The following is a 19,756-nucleotide window of genomic DNA, read 5'->3' as shown; positions in this document are numbered from 1 at the left end:
CCACAGCTCCCATGTAATTTTTGCATCAAACTTAGTAGTGACATAAAAGTGGTATAAATTACACTGTAGTTAAAAGTGATAAAGTAGTGTAACTTACTCTGATTTGGGGTGTAGTTGATGTGCAATTTTTAACCTGCACACTGATGAGTAACAGGAAAAGCACACAAAAGGGAGTATGGTGCATACATGGCAATCACAGAATCATAAGAAAGGACTTTGAGATGTCGTCCTGTCCAAGCCCCTGCACTGAGACATGACCAAAGATACCTAGAACATCTCTGATGGATGTTAGGTCCTCTTCTTAAAGGCCTCCTATGATAAGAATTCCACAACTTCCGTTGGTAATCTATTTCAGTACTTAACTATCCTTATAGTTAGAAAGTATTCCAGTATCTAATTTGTTAAGCAGTGTCTCATTTTCCATTTCTTGTTCTATCTCGTTTGCATTTGATTGCAGAATCAAGGCTCAGATGATTCAAGTCAGAAAAAAAAAATTTCTTTCCACGTGAAAGGAATGGAAGGGAAGGAGGAAGAGTAGATAAAACAATAGTAGTAGTAATATGGAATTGTATATCTTCAAATATTGTACAAACATTTACTAATTCTCACAATTAGTGGAAGTTATGTGATACCCCCATTTTACAGATGAAAAAACTGACTTGTCCAGGTTCGAAAGTTAAGATTTAGAAGTTCCTGGCTTCCATGCCTGTATGCAGACCAAAGTACCACTAAAACACCCTCTCTTTTGTGGAGTACCACTTCAATACACTTCTGAGGGGTCTATTTGTCTCTGTTGCTCTCAGGACTCCGAACCATCAATTGAAGTAGTCTCAGAGGCCCCAGGTAATGTGGCACCCTCTTCCTCAAGAAGCAGCTCTGAAGAGCAGGTAGCGGTGGCACAGAAACATCCAGAAGAGGTAGGATGTTCTGTCTCTATTCTATTCTTCAATTTATGTTGAGTATGTAGGTTTACTGCAATTTTTCATGCCTGGTCTTATTTTACTTCTAAAGCCTTTGTTAAAGCTACAGCTCAGAGGTATCCTTCCACACTGTGTCTTTGGCACCTAAGACCTAATGCCTGCTGCAGTGCGTAGGGCTTCAACCAGTGCTGTCCACGAGCTAATCCCATTCTGTCTACTGTTAATTGACACTCTCATAATGAATGACTGGACATTCTAGGAACGTGTGAAAATATTTTGTTCATTCCTTATTTCTCAGGACAGCAAGAATTTCTTTAAACTCTGGGGAAATTAAAAGAAGTAGATTCTGATTATTAGAGGTTTTTTTTTTAATGTAAAGCTATTGCCAAACTTCTCAAAAGTAAACTTCACTAGCTTATGTTGGCCATTATCTAAAGGGAATTTCCTCCTCATTTGTAAGGAAGGGAGTTTTGACAATGAATTTCACTGTGACTGTCTATTTTAGCCCTCATTAAGAACACCTTGCTAGCACTAGATATCATGTGCATGGTCTAGTCATATGCCCAGGATCCCCAGCGCTAAGATAAAATCTTGGTCCTCAGTCCCTGAAGTCTACTTAGCAGTAGCTCCCCTGGGTTAGCAAACCCTCCCTACCTATTGAATTCTGTTATTTGATTTTACCTAGAAAAGAATGTAGAATAGATTGATTTCTTTAAAATGTTCTTTATGTGGCTGATGTTATGTGGCATTTCTGTTCTATGAGATTTGAATAAATTATAGAAATGATAAATTATAGAAATGTTGCCAAAATGTTATAAAAACAGCAGTTTAGTGAACCCTTAGCACCCCTAAGAGGACAGCATCAAAGTCCACACTGCAGGTGCCAACTTGTGACTTTATTCCATAATGTGACTTAAGACTCATTCTGTCTCTGAACCTACATTACAGATACCCATCCATAGCAAGGGAGATGGGTTTTCTGCAAAATTGAAAGTCCTGATCCTCTCCTACTGTGAAAAACATCTTTAGGGGATAACTATTTCCAATTTCAAAATGTCTTATTGAAAATAGGATTAACACCTGAGCCTATGAAAAGCCCTAATTTTCCATTTCCCCAGAGTCCCTATCAGATTTAGATATTCCTTTTCTGTCAGGAAACATTATCAGATGAAGTGGTCTTTATGTTGAAACCAGTCCTACTCCTTTCTCAGTGTTCTAGCTAGAGTCCACCTCATAAAGAAGGACATAGAATTTTTGTCATTCAATAGCAGTGGAAATATGGCTTGACTAACGTTGGGCTCTTTCTTTAGGCAGCTCCTGCTATTTTTAGAACTATCTAAATATCTTCTGGAACTTCCTGTTCTTCCTGGTAGTCATATCTCTTAAGTCCAGCAAAGAAGAATAGAGTCATTCAATTATTATTATTTTTCCACCTGGCAGGAGATCATCAGCTTACATCATTTATTTTGTGGCAATACCATTACTTTTAGATTTGGAAGTGACTGTCAGTTTATTCCACCTAAGTGGTCTTATCCCAGATCTCAGGAAAAAATAATATGGAGCATTACTAATAATTCTGTACTATACCTTGAGTAGCAGAGAGAGCTTGGATTGTTAATATTCATAAATTCCAGCTCCTGATTCCTGGCTTTATCAATTTACTCCAGTGATAGGCACTGATTCTGTCTCTGTTTTTGGATGTTTCTCTGTTATTGACCAACAATTGAGAGATCACACTTAAGATCACATATCATGAGACTAGTGGTGGACAGCTAGAAAGAATAGGTTTCAGAGAAAGGCGTGAATTATGATAAATAGAGGAAGGAAGGAAAAGAAAGGAAGATGGATAATTATATTATTTTGTCCCTGAAACTCTGAACTTTTGGGTGGAAAGGAGGCCATAGCAAGTTCAAGGAAGGGGATGGAATACAGAAGCAATGTTAAGACTTTAGGACTAAGTGAGGGTTGTCTTGTTTAGCCAGCTGAACATAGGAAGGACAAATGTATAGGTAGTCTGTGAAAGAACAAGATTGTCTTCAGCAATGCTCACTATAGTGTAAGCAGGACTAGAGCTGGTGAGACAGGGAGAGAGTTAGGATTACGGAGGACTTTGAGAGGCAGAGAAGAGGAACAATGGTATCTTGCCAAATTCAGAGCCCATGCCAGGCTATAATTGGTGTAAATTGCACATTGGTAACTGGTAGTGAATGCAAATTACGTATACACATAGAAGACATTATTTCTTACTGGAAACATGTCTGAGAGGCTCTGCTTTATCTTACACCTTCATTTAACTCTCATTTCTTAATGCAACACCGTCAATGTGTAGATTACACCACCTAACACTTATCAAGGAATAATTTATACCATAATTTGTGCGCCATCTGACCTTGGCCCAGGAAGTGCTGATGGAGAGACAGTTGTTAGGTTAATCAGAATGTAATTACACAAAGAAGAAATGGAAGTTGTAGAGAAGTCAGAATGTTTAATAGACTGAAAGCTTTGTAAGCGTGGCATTAACAGTTGGCTGAGAGCAAATGAGAAATAATGTAGATGGTGATCAGAAAGAGGGATCTCAGAGTTGGGGTGGGGACAGGAGGAAAACAGCTCATGGTGAATACAAACTGAAACATCCCAGTCTGAGAGTTCCAAATTAGTTTCTATAAACTAGAATTGTCATCTGCCAGTGACGTTCCTTTGTCTCAGATACACCAATCTTTAGTTTGTTGCTAATTTTAATATTGTTCATAGTGTATGCGGCTTCAGTTGAACTATCGGAGTAGTTTGGGTGTGTTTTTTTTATTTTGTTTTATTCTTGTTAATAGAACTAAAATAAAATTCCTAGCTTCCCTTTTTTCTCTGAGTGCTCAAAAAGATTCATCCTGGGGGAAAAGAAGGAAAAGGTGAGATCTGCTGCTGTCCTATCTTTGTGATCTTATTACACTTGTGTCTTGTTTCAAATTAGATTGTAATCTCTTTCTGGTAGTGACCATGTCCACACACATGTTTACAATACATAGATAGTAGAGACATCTGGGACACTGCTACAACACAAATAATCATACAAGGTTAATAGCATCTTTACAGTTTGGTGCTTTGCCTTTTATTTGTATGACATGTGGGACTAAGACAATTACTGTAGACTAAAGTACATGGCATGCAGAAACATTGTCATTAGAAAAAACTGTTTTACAATATCATGCTTTAAGTTAGAAGGAAATGTTGTTTCTGTAGTTTCAAGATTTATACGCTTTTTAATAAAATCTAAAATTTTTAATACGGTTATACTATTGTTTTACTAACAACATCCATATCTCTCACAAAATCCAGAAGTTTTCTGCTTTATTATAGTGAAAAGCTGCTGGAGTTAAGGTTATGCAACAGTTTCCATTCTAATACTAAACTGTTTTCACTCACATGTAACGTACTGAACATGCTTGTGCTTATTTTATGCATGACAGTTTTTTTTGTTTTTTGTTTTAAGTTAGAGCAGTTATAGTTCCACTGCTTTTATATACGAGGAAAGTGGGGAAATGACACTTCTCATTTCATGTATGAGACTGGCCTACAGTCCACATGATTGAGATTTAAAAGATGAAATTTTGGATGGAAATGGCTGTTTGTTTGTGGAGCATTGCCTTTCATTGTTCCAAGGGAAACCAATGTGGATTCAAGAGGTCCTGCAATCTGATCTACGTGAATGGATCTTTGCACCTATATGGAGCTGAGCTAGATGCTATACAAGCAGATCAAGCTGCAAAATTAGGCCCTATTTTTGTAATTCATGTAGTAAGCATGAACAGTAGAATTTTTTAGTAAACCCTCAAAATGCACACCTTAGGACAGTTTTATTATGCATGCAAGTGTGCTAGGCTTGCCAGCTTCCTAATTGCATAAAACCAAACACCCTTGCCCCACCACTGCCCCAAGGCCCTACCCTGCACCGTCTCTGAGCCTCTGCCCTACTTACTCCAGGCCCCTCCTTCTGTTGCTAACTCTCCCCCACTCTCATTTATTTTGACTGGTCTGGGGCAGATGGTAGGGTTGTGGGAGGAGGGTGGGTGCTCCAGCAGGAAGAGTGGGCTCCCGGGGGAGACCAAAAAGGAAAGGTTCAAGGTATAGGAGAGGGCTTGGGTGCAGAAGGGGGTGTGGGTTCTACCTTGGGCATGTGGACTCCAGCATGAGACTGGGGATATGTGGTTTGGTGTTTAGAAGGGGCCTCCATGTTGGGGCCAAGGCGTATGGCGTGAGGAACTAGACTCAGTGCTGCAGCAGGGGGTTGACATGCAAGCTTTGAAAAGGAATTAGGATGCAGGAGAGGATACTAACCTATGGCAGGGGATTGGAATGCAATTGGAAGTTTGGACTCCAGCGGGTGGCATTTGCCTCAGGGTATGTCTACACAGCAAAGTTATTTCAAATAACAGCCCTTATTTCGAAATCACTTTCCTAGTATCTACACAGCCAAACCGCTATTTCAAAATAAATTCGAAATAGCGGCGCGCTTATTTCGAATTTGTAAACCTCATTCTACGAGGAATAACACCAAATTCGTAATAACTATTTTGAAAGAAATGCTGTGTAGACACTTATTTCAAAATAGGGGGCTTCCAGCCTTCCCAGGGTGCCCTGGTGGCTACTCCAGTCTCAACCAAGAACACTCTACTCCCTTCCCCCCTCCCCATAGCCCTTAAAGGGATAGACTCTGGCCACAGTGCCTGTGCCAGCTCCAAGCTTGCTAGCCCAGAGCCAGCAGTCACTGTCCCTGACCAAGTGGCCCCAAAACATGAGCCAGAAAGCCACTGGCAGCCAGCCCTTCACTACTCCCCAGGAGCAGTCTGCCAGCTCCCAGGAGCCTGCCAGAGCCTGGAGAAGGCGGGCGCCTTCCTGGTTCAGGGAGGAGATCATGGACCTTATTCAGGTTTGGGGGGATACCCCCAACATCCATGATCTCCGCACTAGATGGAGGAACGTGGCCGTCTATGGCAGGATAGCTGCCAGCCTGGCCACCAAAGGCCACATGTGAACCCAGGACCAAGTTCTCATGACAATCAAGTTGGCCCAGCGAGACCCCCCAACCGTGAGCTTCCCCTCCCCGTCCTTCTCCTTGCTTCTCCCTTCCAGCTCCCTCCTCCCAGGTTTCCCCCTCCCCTCTCCCGCCTCCTTTCCCCAGTCTCACCATAGTTTCATAGTCCTATCCCGCATTTTGTTAAATAAAGACAGTTTGTGTTAATGAAAATACGTGTATTTAGTTGACATCAGGAAGGGGGGGGTTAGGGAGAGGTAAGTGGAAGGATGTGAGGGAGGAATGAGGCACAAGCCCCCATTGGGGCAGAGCAGGGAGGCTCTTAGTGCTCCTCAGGGTGGAAGCTCTCCCACAGGGCCTCCTGGATACTGATAGCTCCCTGATGGACCTCCCAGATGGCAGCCTGCAGAAAGTGCAGCCAGGCTTGCAGCAACACGTCCAAGAGAAGCACCAGAGTGCCCAGGGGCATCTCTGGCTCCATGTTGCAGAGTGCTGTGGTGTCCCGAGTGAAGGCAATCAGAGCACACAGACAAAATGCTTTGCTGCCCCTCGTCGAGGTAGACAAGCAAGTAGGGAAACCTGAAAACTGGCTATCTGGGGGGGAGGGTCCCTTTAAGCACGGACCTCAGATAGCCTCAGGCAGCAGCCCCGCACAGCAAGTCCTGACCTGGTGTCCTGCTGAAACTGGTTCTGGCCAGCCTTAAATGCGATTCAGAGTGCACTCAGTGTGGACGCGTTATTTCGACATAGCAAAATGCTATTTCAAAATGCATGTTGTGTGTAGACGCATTATTTCAAAATAAGTTATTTCGAAATAACACTGTAGTGTAGACATACCCTCAGGCGACTCCAGGTCGGGGTGCAGCAGGGATAAGCAGGCTCTCTGATTCTCCTAGAAGCATCCAACATGTCTGGCTTATAGGTTAGGGTGGGCAATAATTTTTTATTGGTGGAGGGAGATTCCAATATTTTGATAAGTGATCAAGGGCCACATTTTTCTAAGTGTGTGTGTGCAGGGACTGGCATGGAGGTTAGGTGCAGAAGGGAGCTTGGGTATGTGACGGGGGTGCAGGAGAGAGTGTGGGGTCTGAGGGGGATTTTGGATAAAGGAGGGTGTTGTGACCTGGGACAAAAGATTGGGGTGCAGGGTTCAAAAGGGAGTATGAGTGCAGGACAGGTTTCTAGCCTGGGGAAGGGGCATAGGAAGGAGTTCAGAGTCTGGGAGGGAGTTGGGTGCAAAAGGGAGTAGGATGCCAGAGGCAGGCTCTTGCCAGAAGATGCTTACCTAAGAAGTTCCTATCCAGCAACATTTTCATGCAGGCTTCTCTGCCTGCCAGCAACCCCCAGCTCGCGGTTCCTTGTGGCTCTCTGCACTGCAGGAGGAGGGAGGCTTTATGTGATGCCCCCACTCCCAGGAAAATCTCTCAGCTTCTACTGGTCAGAAGTCAACCAATAGAAACGGAGAAATTGTGCTGCACTGTCCCTTCCCCCAGCAAAAATGTCTCCGCGCCCATTGGCTGGTTTCCAGCCAGCTGGTGCTGAGGGATTTTGCTGGGGGTGAGAGCAGCAATCAAAGCTTCTCCTCATAGTGCAGAGTCACAGGGAGCAGTTAACGGCTTTGAGCAGCACTGCTCTGTGCTGCAGGAGTGGGTGGGAGGGCCAGATTAAAAGGCTTGGCAGTCCAGATGTGGCCTGTGGGCCAGATCTTACCCACACCTGCCATAGGTAGAAACACACGTAGGCATCTCTATGCGTCATTGCCTGTGCCTACAGGTGCCACCCCCACAGCTCCCATTGGCTGTGATTTACACTTGGAAGTATGGTAGCTGCAAAGCCGGAGCTCGATACAGGGACCGTCCACAAAGCTTCCCTGATGGCTCCTGGGCCTCAGGGCTGCAGGGATTTGCCAGCTTCTTCCTGGAGCTGCACAGAGCCAGAATAGACAGGGAACCTCCCTTTATCCTGCTGCACTGCTAGCCAGACCTTTAACAGCCCAAACAGCAGTGTTGACCAGAGTTTCTAGGGTCCCTTTTCGACTGGGCATTCTGGTTGAAAATGACACGTGGCAACCCTAAAATATCTATAAACTTGCTGCACGCTAAAATCAGTAGTCCACTGGATTACTCCTAACTGGAGCAGTGCTGTTTTCCAAATGTTTAACAGAAATACAGGCTAAAATATACTTTCCTCATAAAAAAGAATTCTAGCATCATGATTTTGAATAGCCCTTGAACTGATATACCTGAGATTTTAAAGTTTGGTTGACATGAAAATAGCCCCAATCTTAGACCAAAAGAAATTGGTTTTGATTTTGCTGTCTTGAGTTTGAGAATCAGTATATGCTCAGTAGATTTTTAGCAAAATTCATTAGGATGGCAGTAGTTACATCTGTAGCTAAATTAACTTCAAAAGAAATTGACTGGTCTCTTACGGCTGAGGAATTTAGGTAATGTTTGATTGTGTTCTGTTGTTTGAGAAACAGCATGTATTAATTAATTAAAGATAGTATTTTAATGTGTAAACAAAAGGGGGAAGAATTTATGTGTGTAACTCTCATTCCATCATCACTCTCCTAGAGAATTGAGAATACATTTGCTTTCATAAAATTTTATTCTGGGGTGTGTTATCTTTCATGGAGTTCTTGCAATGAAGGTTCTTCATAGAGGAATTTTTACTGACCTAATCACTTGGTACAAACTTCACTTGGTATATTTTTGGGTATGTCTACACAGCAGGATTAAAGTTGAATTAAGCTACACAACTTCAGCTAAATCAGTTGCGTAGCTGAAGTTGAAATAGCTTAACTCTTCTTTTGGCGATGTCTACACAGCAGGAAGTCAAAGGAAGAACACTTCCTTTGACTTCCTTTGCTCCTTGTGAAATGAGGGTTACCAAGAGTTGGAGTAAGAAGTCCTCCAGCTCAACATTATTTTGAAATAAAGACTTGTAGTGTAGACGTGCACCATGTTATTTCAAAATAATGTCAGTTATTCTGAAATTACACTGCTGTGTAGACATACCCTCTGTTTTTAATAAGCTGCTAAATAAGAAGAAAAGCCTGTCTTTGTTGGTTCGTTCCTTTAGACCTTGGCCCCAGAATATTATATTAAAACGTGTCATATTTAATTGAAAGTAAAATAGAAACAAATGAGGACAGTTTGGCTATGTCTGCACAGCAATATTATTTCAAAATAACTAGCATAGTTCAATTTGCATATCTTATTTCAAGTTAAGCCCTATGTAGATGCACCCTTTAATAGCTTCTTTTGACAGTCCTGAAACAAATTAGATTATCACATTGTACTATAGGTTGAATCTCTCTAGTCCAGTTGTCTCTAATCCTGCAACATCCATGGTCAGACATGGATTTAGTTAGCAAAAGTTTCTTGCAATCTTATGACGCTTGAGCACAGCCACCAGTCTTGGCTCTCAGTATTCTATGTTGTTATTTAGCGCTAATTTACCCCTAAATATCTTCTAAAAGCCCTGTAAGTAGTGTAAGTGTTGGCAATGCTGCTAGCCAGTATTGACCTCCTGTGGTTTGGCAAATTCTCTGGTTTGGCACCTGTTTAATTTGGCACCCTTGGAACCTGAGAAGTTCAACCCGTAGTATGGGCCCAGAGGCATACAGAGCTTTAATTCCTGCATGTATGTTTTAGGAAAGCAATACTGATTCAGATAAAGTGCCATGTTAAGCTTTTCCTTTTATTCAAACACCAGAATATTATGAGTTCATGGCATTTAGCTTTGATGCAAAAAGTATATTTTTGAACCTCTAAGGTAAAATATAGAATGATGATATTTTAGCATGCATGCATGCATATCCTTTATATCTGATTTGCTTTCTGACTTCTAAAACTACCAACACTATACAAAGCATCAAGATACTGAGCTAAGAAAAGATTAAAATAGGTGTCCATTAATCTGTTTCTGAACTATTAGGCATTCATTGCTCATGGCATATCTGGATAGAGTGCAGTCTTTTCCCATCAGTAATTCACTGCTGTCGTATAGTGCTCTGTTTTATGGGAAAGATGTGTTTTGTACTTAAGTCAACTGCTATTAGTCATAGTACTCTACAGGTAGTTTAAAAGGATTATGGATGTTGGCAGGAGTTTTGGCAGCCATTAAAATATTTCCATTTTTCTTCTAAAGGCTAGAGTAGCTTTCTACATTATTTCAAATAAGAGCAATGGGAATGTCTCTTATTTTTATGATCACAAATGGCAGCTGACATTTTCGTTTGTTTTTCACTACTCTCCACCCCTTGATCTTTAAATAAAACATTACTTTCCAAGTTCCATTGCGTCTTGGATCTTCAGTAGGTTCTAATGCTTGCATTAAAAGAGCTTTAAATAACCCAAACTTAATCAGCAGAACCTCAAATCCATTTTTATTTTATTGTAAAGATCTTTTGCCTTTAAACAAAGTGAAATGTGACATGTTCCTGTTCACATTTAAAATGCTTTGGAAAAACATGTAGCAATGCTTGTCTGATGCATTCTCCATCCTCTAATCTCCATTAATACAAGAAAGACACTAAATAATGGAATTATTTTGATAAATATCTGTCATATGATGATCAGAAAATAATTCAAGGACAATCAGTAGCAGCATATGCAGTACAATACCTTGACTCCTGCTCTTGTAAATAGACAAGATGCTTTCATTTTTCTGACTTCAAAGGTAGTGCAATATTTTCTTTCTCCCCGATGCAGCTGTCAACTCAAACAGCTGCTAAGAGAAGAATTACAATACACTGTTACTGGTAATTCAACTATAAATATTTTGTTGTCTTGTTGATGAAGTTAATTGAAAACAAAATAGAGTTATCCACATAGCAAGGCTTGAACACTTGGTTTTGTTGTTCTTTTATTTAAAGAGTTATCCTACTCTGAAGAGTGAATGTTAGGTTATGTGGTAATTGTGATTGAGCCTCTCCATATCAAATTTTTCAGTTAACAAATAGAGATGATTCCTTCATAAACTGCCAACTCAATTAAACTAAACTTGGGGTCTGAAAGTCTAGTTAGGTTCTTTTCTTCTTAATTTTCATCACTAGTAATAAAACTTTCGCGGGCCAGATTGTGTCCTTAGTTGTATCTATCTAAATACATTGTTTTCTAAAGAGATCCTTAGCCACACGTATACAAATTCATTTCTGTACAGAGAGCCTGGACAAAACCTGTGAACCACTTGTACTGAAGTGGTGAGTGTCCCTTGTATGTGGCATAGGAAGAACAGTGTTTTGTAGCAGCATAGAATTTAGAGCTGGAAAAAACATATTAGATTATCCAGATCATCTCATAGGTAATGCAGGCTTGTTCTCTGAAGTGGTTTTTCTAAGGTTTTATCTAGTTTAGTTTTAAAAGATTTGAGTGATGGCTCTTCTGCCACTTTCCTTTAGAGTCTTCTCTACATCATATATACTCCTATGCAAATCATGACCCACAGAATGCTGCTGTTATCTTTTCATTTTCTCCTCACTTACGGTCAATATATTTTAAAGTTGCAATAAATTGCCAAACCATGATTGCTGTGCACACATACAACTTTCCCAAGTTTATACAAAAGTCAGATAATTCTAATGAGGCTTATACCTGAAGCTTTGCTGTCAATTATCTGTGGTCTGGCCATTCAGGTCAGGATACAGGCTCCTACCAGCAAGTCTGTTTTCCAAAGGTTATAGATCTATCCAGATTACATGGTATTCAAAAGGTGAAAATAAGCCTTGAGTCTTGTTTCTTTATTATAGGTGTTTGTGATAGTCTAATGACTTGGCTTCCCATTAATACTTTTCCAGTTTCATAACAGCAATAGTGGTGTTTTAAATATAAGTGACAGCATAAACTTTATATCTGTTTACTTGGGTTCTTGATTATTTTAAGGAAAGGTTGGTTTTCTTCAGTAAATGGGAGAGAGGGTTGCCTTTTGTGTGATGAAGTGATTGCTTGTATCAGAATAAACAGGAATGCACAGCAACATGGCACATGCATTTCTGGAAAACTACCTAATGCTTAAATGTTGATTCCACTGTTTGGATAATCTAAAATACAGTTTTTTAATTTTTTCTGACCTCCTCAAAGGGCTATGTTTTATATAATCTTTTAAATAGCAAAAACATTAAGGTCACAAGATGGCTGATGAAATGTTGCCAGGTAATGTATTATGTAGTTTTAAGGTGTAAATGGCCCTATAGAATTATAAAAGTAAGCCTCTTGAAAGAACATTAATTTAAAAAATGAATTACTTCTGTTTAAAATTTTCACAAATCCAAGGCATTTGTCTTTATTTAACCTTTTCACAGTCTATGCCCATCTTTAAAAATACACTCAGTCCTATTTCGTCTGTTACTTGGGAAGGCATTTAATACATGACTTGGCATCATTTGCATTATACAAGAAGATTAACTTTACAAGCTCGGCTATTAATCTGAGTAGCTCTACATATTGACCTATGAAAGAACATAATTAAGTTAGCTTAATTAAGTTAATTAATTGTCACACTCTGATGAACTTACTATTGAGAGGAAATTAAAGGCAAATAGAAATCAGCATTCACCGGTTTGAAATCATATTTTAAAGCATTTTACAAAGATACATTATATTTATATGATGAAAGTATCTATTGTATAATAACCAAACTACAGGCAATTAAAAAATGTTAAATGCTAAGAATCCCTGGAGTATTCACACTCACTTCCAAAAGCAGACAAAAATAGATCTTGAAAAATGAATGCTAGACATTCAGAAAATAAGCTATTTTTCTATATTCAATTGTATTTAGAAATTAATTCTACCATTTATATATTGAGTACACTGTGAAGGATACCATATAAACTAGATGACAAATGTTAGAGCCTGATTCCAGATTTAGTTTCGTTTGGTCAAGCAAGATAGAAAGAGGGTAAGCATAACCTAACTCAAAAATACAAAGGAACATTTTTTTCTAATGAATAGAGGAAGGAAGAAGCAGACTCCTGGTAAATACCCCTTTAAATACATGTCTGTAAAGAGCAAAAGCTGCAGGTACACTTGAAGATAATATAAAAATTTATAGCATAATTCAATGTAAATATTCTTCATGAAGAACAATTAAAAGCATATTCCACGAATCTTTGTACATTGTACGTTGGTGTCTCTTAAATTAGCTTTCTATTCTCTCAGAAAAAAATGAAAAAATTAGAAATGTATGCTATATATTTATTGAGATGTGTTCTGTGAAAGTGATTGTTTTTACCAATTCTTAATTAGTGCATGTGTAATTAGTACTTTTATTTTATATACTTGTTATGTGTATAAGCAGGCCGGATGAAGTCCATAAAGGATCCAGGATTTCATCCCATATATCTGTTGTTAAAATAATAATTTTTTCCCAAGCAAAGCAAATATTTTCCTGGAGCTTTTTGGTTGCCAACAGTTTTAGATGATATGGAGGTGTCAGATATCTGTAATTATTGCACTATGCAAATGTGGCATGATTGAAAACCAATTAAACTACAATCTGAAACTAGATTTATTTTAGAAAGTAGCTATGCACCACTTTCATATGCACAATATGCCTACGAATAAGGAGCGAATTCACTCCTTCAAAGAAGAAAAATATTTTTTTCTTCCTAAATATTATTATTCCTGTTTAACTTGCAAATTCAACCTGATGTATCCTGAAAACTAGGTGGGGTCAAGAAGAAACTGAGTTATTCCTCACTTGGATAATCAGACTTAGCATATAGTAGTTGATAAGACTCCCATTTTATTTGCTCCCCCCCCCCCCAGACTATTTTCACAAAAGTTTTGTACTGTAACACATTTTGATTTTAAATAAAAGTCCTAGTATGCTTGTTGGTTCTTTTAAAAAGACCTAGAACATTTGGCTTCTAGTAATACTGCAACAAGAAAGCACTTTTTTATTTTCAGATTAAATCCCTTTAAAAATCACTAGAAGCAAAATAAAGGTGGGTGGGTTGGTTGAAGAAGAGAATGGAAAATGTAATAGAAAATTAGAACTATTTAAACTCTCGAGTTGGAAAATGACAGGAATGTCTATACCCTGGGGGTAAATTCTCAACTGCAGTAAATTGTCATACGTACCTTGATTTGAGTGGCATTATGATAGTTTGCACCAGTTGAGGATCTGCCCCTTACCATTTTAAGAATAATATCACTATTGTCATTAGCAATTTGCACTCCTATGTGAAGTATATATTGTACTTAGGATTTCTGTCTGGAGTCAATTTTATCTGGTTCCTGTCTTCAACAACAATTACTCTAGTTTTGTAAGTGTTTTCTTGTTTCTCCTATTAGCTGGCATATTTACATGAAAAGGTAAATAACTAAATTGTTTGTTTATAATATTACAGTGTGACTAGTTAACTTGCTATTATATGGTGTGAATAAATCCATAATCCTTTTTGTAGACAAAGTATAATCTCAATGTTAATTTTTGTTTTTAATGTCGCAGGTTGAAAATACAATTTGAATACAAATACAATGCCTTTAATGTCAAACAATGAAGTTCAAGAATTATTGAAAGTTTCAATGTCATCTTTAAGTTAGTGGAGATAAGAAGAGGTTAGTCTGTAGTCATTAATAATGTAGGATATATAGATTTCCCTCCCTTCTCGTCTTCACCAGTTGTTCAGGGTTATCTCAAAAACTGAAACATTGCCCCTCACCACAGTGTGGATCATCAACACACAACATGCATTTTAAAGTACTGTAACTTTCAAAGAGATAGAGAATGGTTTATAATACCAAAACATAGTAACAGACTAGGAACACTGATATCTGTACGGTTTTGTTTTGTTTAATAACTATATTTTCTGGCGCTTATCTTTTTGATATTCAAAAATATTTAAAGTGTAAATAATTTAGCCTCAAAATTATATTATCTGAGGGCTCTCAGATCCATTTCCACATATTTCCATTTTCCCTCTTCTGCTCCCTCTTTTTATCTACTTTGGGTATTTTAAGAGTATTTTCTTTTGTTTTAAGTTATTACTCAACTGGGTAGTCTCTCAAAATTCCCCCCCCCCCCCCCGTAATAGTAAGGAATCGCATGTTTTTAATTTTATTTTGAAGTTTAGAACATCGTTGTAACTGAGTACAAGGAGACTTAGGAGGAATATAGTGTGACAGCAGTGACGGCCCGTCAATACAGGCGACCTAGGCGGTCACCTAGGACACCAAGATAAACTGCCGTTGAGGGCTTTGGAGACGGGGGCACCGATCACGCGTTTCGCCTAGGGCGTCAGTTTCCGGCAGCTCGTCTAGGGCCGCTCCTGTGTGACAGACCCAGTGCAGCTAGCTAGAATAGTTTGGTGGGGAGTAGGCATACTAGATGAATGCTTTTCTGTTCCCTAAATAAATGCCAGCGACTGCTGCCACCTAAACAAGGCAGGCAGGCACCTGAGGCTAATTAAAAGCTTGTCTGAAGCAGCATGCTAATCAGGCATCTGTAGCCGGTTAAGGCCTGCTGGGTTACTTTAAAAGGTTTCCCCTCAGCTAAGTGAAGGGGAATGAAAAGAGTGAAGGACTAAGAGGAGGAAGTGTGTTACTGAAGCAGGAAAGGTTCACTCAGGTACCATGGAGGAGATTCTAGGGAAGTCGTCCAGGGGAAAGGCTTCTGTATTTTGGGGATAGAGGAGAAACCCCATCAGTTAATGCTACCTAGGATCTCTGGGCTGGAACCCGGAGAAGTGGGAGGGCCACCCAGCTCTCCCCATACCACTAAAAAGTCTGCTCCTGAAAATGGAGGCCAGGAATATGAAGGGGTTCTACCCTAATCCTTTAATGGGGAATGACTCAGTAAGCTGTGACTCTGGCTTCTAGAAAAGGTAAGAGACGCGTGGAGAGTCACATCGAGCCTCTGAGGTATATCGCAACTGCTTAGAAGCGTAGGACCCATGGTGCATAGCCAGAGCTCTGCCACAATTGTAAACAGTAATATTTTCATTTACCAAATGTCCAATCCTGAGTTTATTATTCAAGCAAAATCTTTGCTAAAACTAGTAGAAGCCACCACACTGTATGATAGATAATGGACAGCATGAATAAAACATGTACAATTAGGATACCACACTAATTTGATATGACTTCCTGCTCTTCCATGTCCCCTTCGTTTGGACTCCTTTGCTGATTTTATTTGAAAAGCCCATCTTCCTAACCAATAAATCTTAAACTGTGCATTGTCTTCAATACATAAGGTGCTTTTCTAGCCAGTATCTCTGGAGGTAATAAATTGGCTAGCTGATTGTTAATGTAAAATACCTCATGCAGTGTGAGTGATCATCTCTCCCTAATTTCCATCTTTTTCCAAATCCCATCAATGCTTTTGCCTCTCCCTCAGTGATATCCATGAGTATTTGGGTTGTTTGTTCAGATTAGGCTGAAAAACAAGCGTAAGAGTTACCTATTATGAGCTGACTTTCCTTGCTTATGGTAATATTTATTGATACTTTTCCAGGGGAGCCAACAGCCTCTGCAGGTCTTGGGAAAGATGTGTGTGGGGGGGGAGGCTGGAGCGACCAGCCCTGAGCACTACCCGGAGTGCAGCACACTGTCCCCTCAGCCCTTAAAGCTGCCTGAAGTGCACAGTGTGGCACTCTGGCTGCGACTTAAAGGACCCAGAGCACCAGCTGCCTCCCTTGCTAAACTGAGGCCATGCTTTGGGATCAAGGCTAAATCAGAGCTAAGTAGACAGTGCTCTGTTCTTACAATTTGTTCCTGTGAAATTTTTTCTATACCTATTGAAAATCTTGTCAGAGTAGCTGTGCATGCAGAATTCTCCCATCCTTATGCTGAAATGATTTTCAATTATATTTAAACCTCACCCTGAAAATGGACATCTTGCAACTTTGAATTCCACCACAACAATGTAGATGGGTTCAAATCTAGATCCTCTCCTCAAAAAAATGGATTGCATTTAGGAAATGGGTTCTAATCTTAGTCCATACCTAGATTTAATTTATAGATAGGACTATTTAAAATTTTGCCAGCACCACAGAAAATTTCCTTTAATCTGCAGATTAAGGATTCCATTAATTGTACTTGCTAATACAAAGTTAGCCTTTGTGACACTTGATTCCTGTCCCCTTGATGCTACTGTAGATTGATTGTTATAGATTCATAGATGTTAAGGCCAGAATTAACCACTGTGATCATTTAATCTGACTTCCTGAATAATACAAGCCATAGGACTTCCCTCATTTAATTCTTGTTTGAAGCACAGTATGTCTTTTTACAAAAACAATCAATCTTTATTTAAAATAATTCAGTGAAGGAGAATCTATCAAAAGCCTTCAGTGGTTAATTGCCCTCATTGATGATTATTTGTGCTTTATTCCTTGTTTAAAGTCGTCTAGCTTCAATTTCCTGCCATTCAGGGTATGTCTACACTGCAGCTGTTTTTCTGGAAAAACTATACTTACATCTACACTGCTGTTGCGTTCTTTCAACAGAAAGTTGAAAGAACAGAGGGGGTTTTCTGACAGCGATAAACCTCTTTCTATGAGGAAGAAGCTTTTTTCCAAAAAAGCTTTTTCGGAAAAAGGCTTGTGTGGATGCAGAAGAGGTAGTTCTTTTGAAAGAAGAGGCCTCCAGGAAATAACACAGGTGCTCTGGTGGTCACTCCATCCATACTAATCACAACTTAAATGCGAGATGGCTTCCAGTCAGTGTGGATGCTAACTTTTGAAAAAGCACATCGCTTTTTCCTTGTGCTTTTGCTATGTGGATGCTCTCTTTCGAAATAAGCTGTTCTGGAAGATATCTTCAATTTTTCAACATTGTCCTTGAACTGTGGACACCAGATCCTTGGCTACAGGATACCAGATAAATTTGAAAGGTTGTTGCATGCGGCCACTGATGGCACAAAGGTACATGCCAGGTTTTTTTTTCCAAGAGTCAATCACATTTGCAATTTGCAGCTAAACTGCCGTCTCTAATGTGTGTGACCACAGAAAGTGGCATCTCCACAACATATGAGAGAGAGAGAATGAGAGAGCATAGCATCTAAAGAACTAGACACAGAGCCAAGATTTTTATTCTGATCCAGGTGCAATATAAATTGCTTAAGATTTTTGCCTTACCTTGTCTGTCTGTACTTACCCACATTTTACAGATGTTGTGGAATTTGATTGTTTGGTATGGTTAGAGAGATGAAGAGTTAGGAGCAACAGAGGCAGAGATGAAAAGGGGGGAAACAAAAGGAAAGAGAAAATGGAACATGAGAGAGAGAATGGAGTGGTGAAGTTTTACTTTTATTTTATTTAATTTAAAGATGGTCTTTTACTTTATTGTACTTTCCTGGCCACCTTGTTTAGTATCTGTAGACTTAGGGGAAAGATTTTTATAAAGCTGGGGCTTGAAAGCTTTCCCTGATGTATTCAGGAACCTAAGATACCAATCTCTGCAAAATTTAGGTTTTGTTAAAAAAAGTTACCTTATGGTTATGGGAGAAAGCTCTCCAAACAGGAACAGAGCATAAACTGATACTGTTTGCCAAGAGCTTGCAGATGACTCCAGAGTCTCTTTTGTTTGTAATTTAGCCAGGTAGCAACAAAGGGGAAATATCCAGACTGTGTAAAGCATGAGCAACAGCAAACACAATGAGTTACTCACAGGAGAAAAATGTGTTTAAAATAACTGGGGTATGGTATGCTGGGTATGGAGTACTGAAGACCTCCTCTTATACACATACTTCCTTGCTCCTGCCACCAAACCTTCCCCGAGCTCCCCCAATGAGGTTTAGGAGGCTATAAGATAAAGACAGTTCCTAGCAATCTCTCCACCATCTAAGAGTACACGAAAATGTCCTGCTGATGGAATAGTTACCAGTCTGTTGCTTGACCCAATAGATTGGCCAGATAGGTCGAGTATGAGGGGGAGCCGGATTCTTGTCAGTCCATACTGATGCTCCATAATCTTAGCAGGACAGAACCCGAAGAACCATACAAGATATCCCATCCTTTATAGGATTTTCCTTCCATGCAAGGCTATGCATTTTGCCTTGTCAGGCCTTAATCAGTCATTCAGCATCACAATCAGTTTTTCTGCGGCATATGTTTATTTGGAGGTTGTTCTTGCAGTCCTCTGATATCAGTATGCTAATAACCCTCCTGGGTGTTGTCTTCTGGTGAAACTTGTTATTGGTTATCAAGGGGTGCTTGCCACTAACGTCAGGGTTCATCAATCTGCCCCGGTAGTCTGTGTCTTCAGTGTGCTTTCACTTAGTTGATATTTATTTGGTGCTTCTGAGTCTCCGGCCCCTCCTCTGACCATTTGAGCATGCAGTGGCCTTCACACTTCTTTCTCCTAAAACATTCTATCATTCACACAAACAATACATTTACACAATTGCAGTGTGGGACAAAAGGGTACTTCTAGTCACTTTAACAAAGTTACGAAGTTTTTCAACATTAAACTTCTATCTATTACAAGGCCTTGCCTAATATTAACATCACTATGTATTACAATATTCCATCTCTTTGCTTTAACATCAGAACATGCTAACATCAAACATCTGGAGCTAAGTTAACAAAGCTTTCTGGCCTGCCTGAGGCCTACATCTTGTGTTTAAGTTTAATCCGAACCCTTTGCTACGAGATACATTCATTATAACTAACTAATTTATTACTTATAGTATTACAAGGCTACAAACATCTGGAAGATAATAAGGTGATAGGTAACAGCCAGCATGGATTTGTAAAGAACACATCACGTCAAACGAATCTGATAACTTTCTTTGATAAGATAACAAGTCTTGTGGAGAAAGGAGAAGGGGTGAACATGGAATACCTTAGGGATGTTAA

The 19,756-nt window shown here is 39.5% G+C and overlaps 1 protein-coding gene across 4 annotated transcripts in view; it reads left to right on the top strand.

The window, feature by feature from the left end:
* PHF14 (PHD finger protein 14) overlaps nucleotides 1-19,756 on the top strand; it is a 380,891-nt gene that overhangs the window by 253,316 nt on the left and 107,819 nt on the right. For 3 of the 4 annotated variants that reach the window (XM_075922308.1, XM_075922310.1, XM_075922307.1), the window contains one exon: nucleotides 804-917. The exons of the other annotated variant lie outside the window; for it this stretch is intronic. In XM_075922308.1, the coding sequence (XP_075778423.1) occupies nucleotides 804-917 (114 nt within the window). The remainder of the gene's footprint in view (nucleotides 1-803; nucleotides 918-19,756) is intronic. 4 annotated transcript variants of the gene reach the window in all.

The sequence above is a fragment of the Pelodiscus sinensis genome, chromosome 2 (assembly GCF_049634645.1).
Source record: "Pelodiscus sinensis isolate JC-2024 chromosome 2, ASM4963464v1, whole genome shotgun sequence".
NCBI lineage: Eukaryota > Metazoa > Chordata > Testudines > Trionychidae > Pelodiscus > Pelodiscus sinensis.
This window is presented reverse-complemented; position numbering and strand designations above follow the sequence as displayed.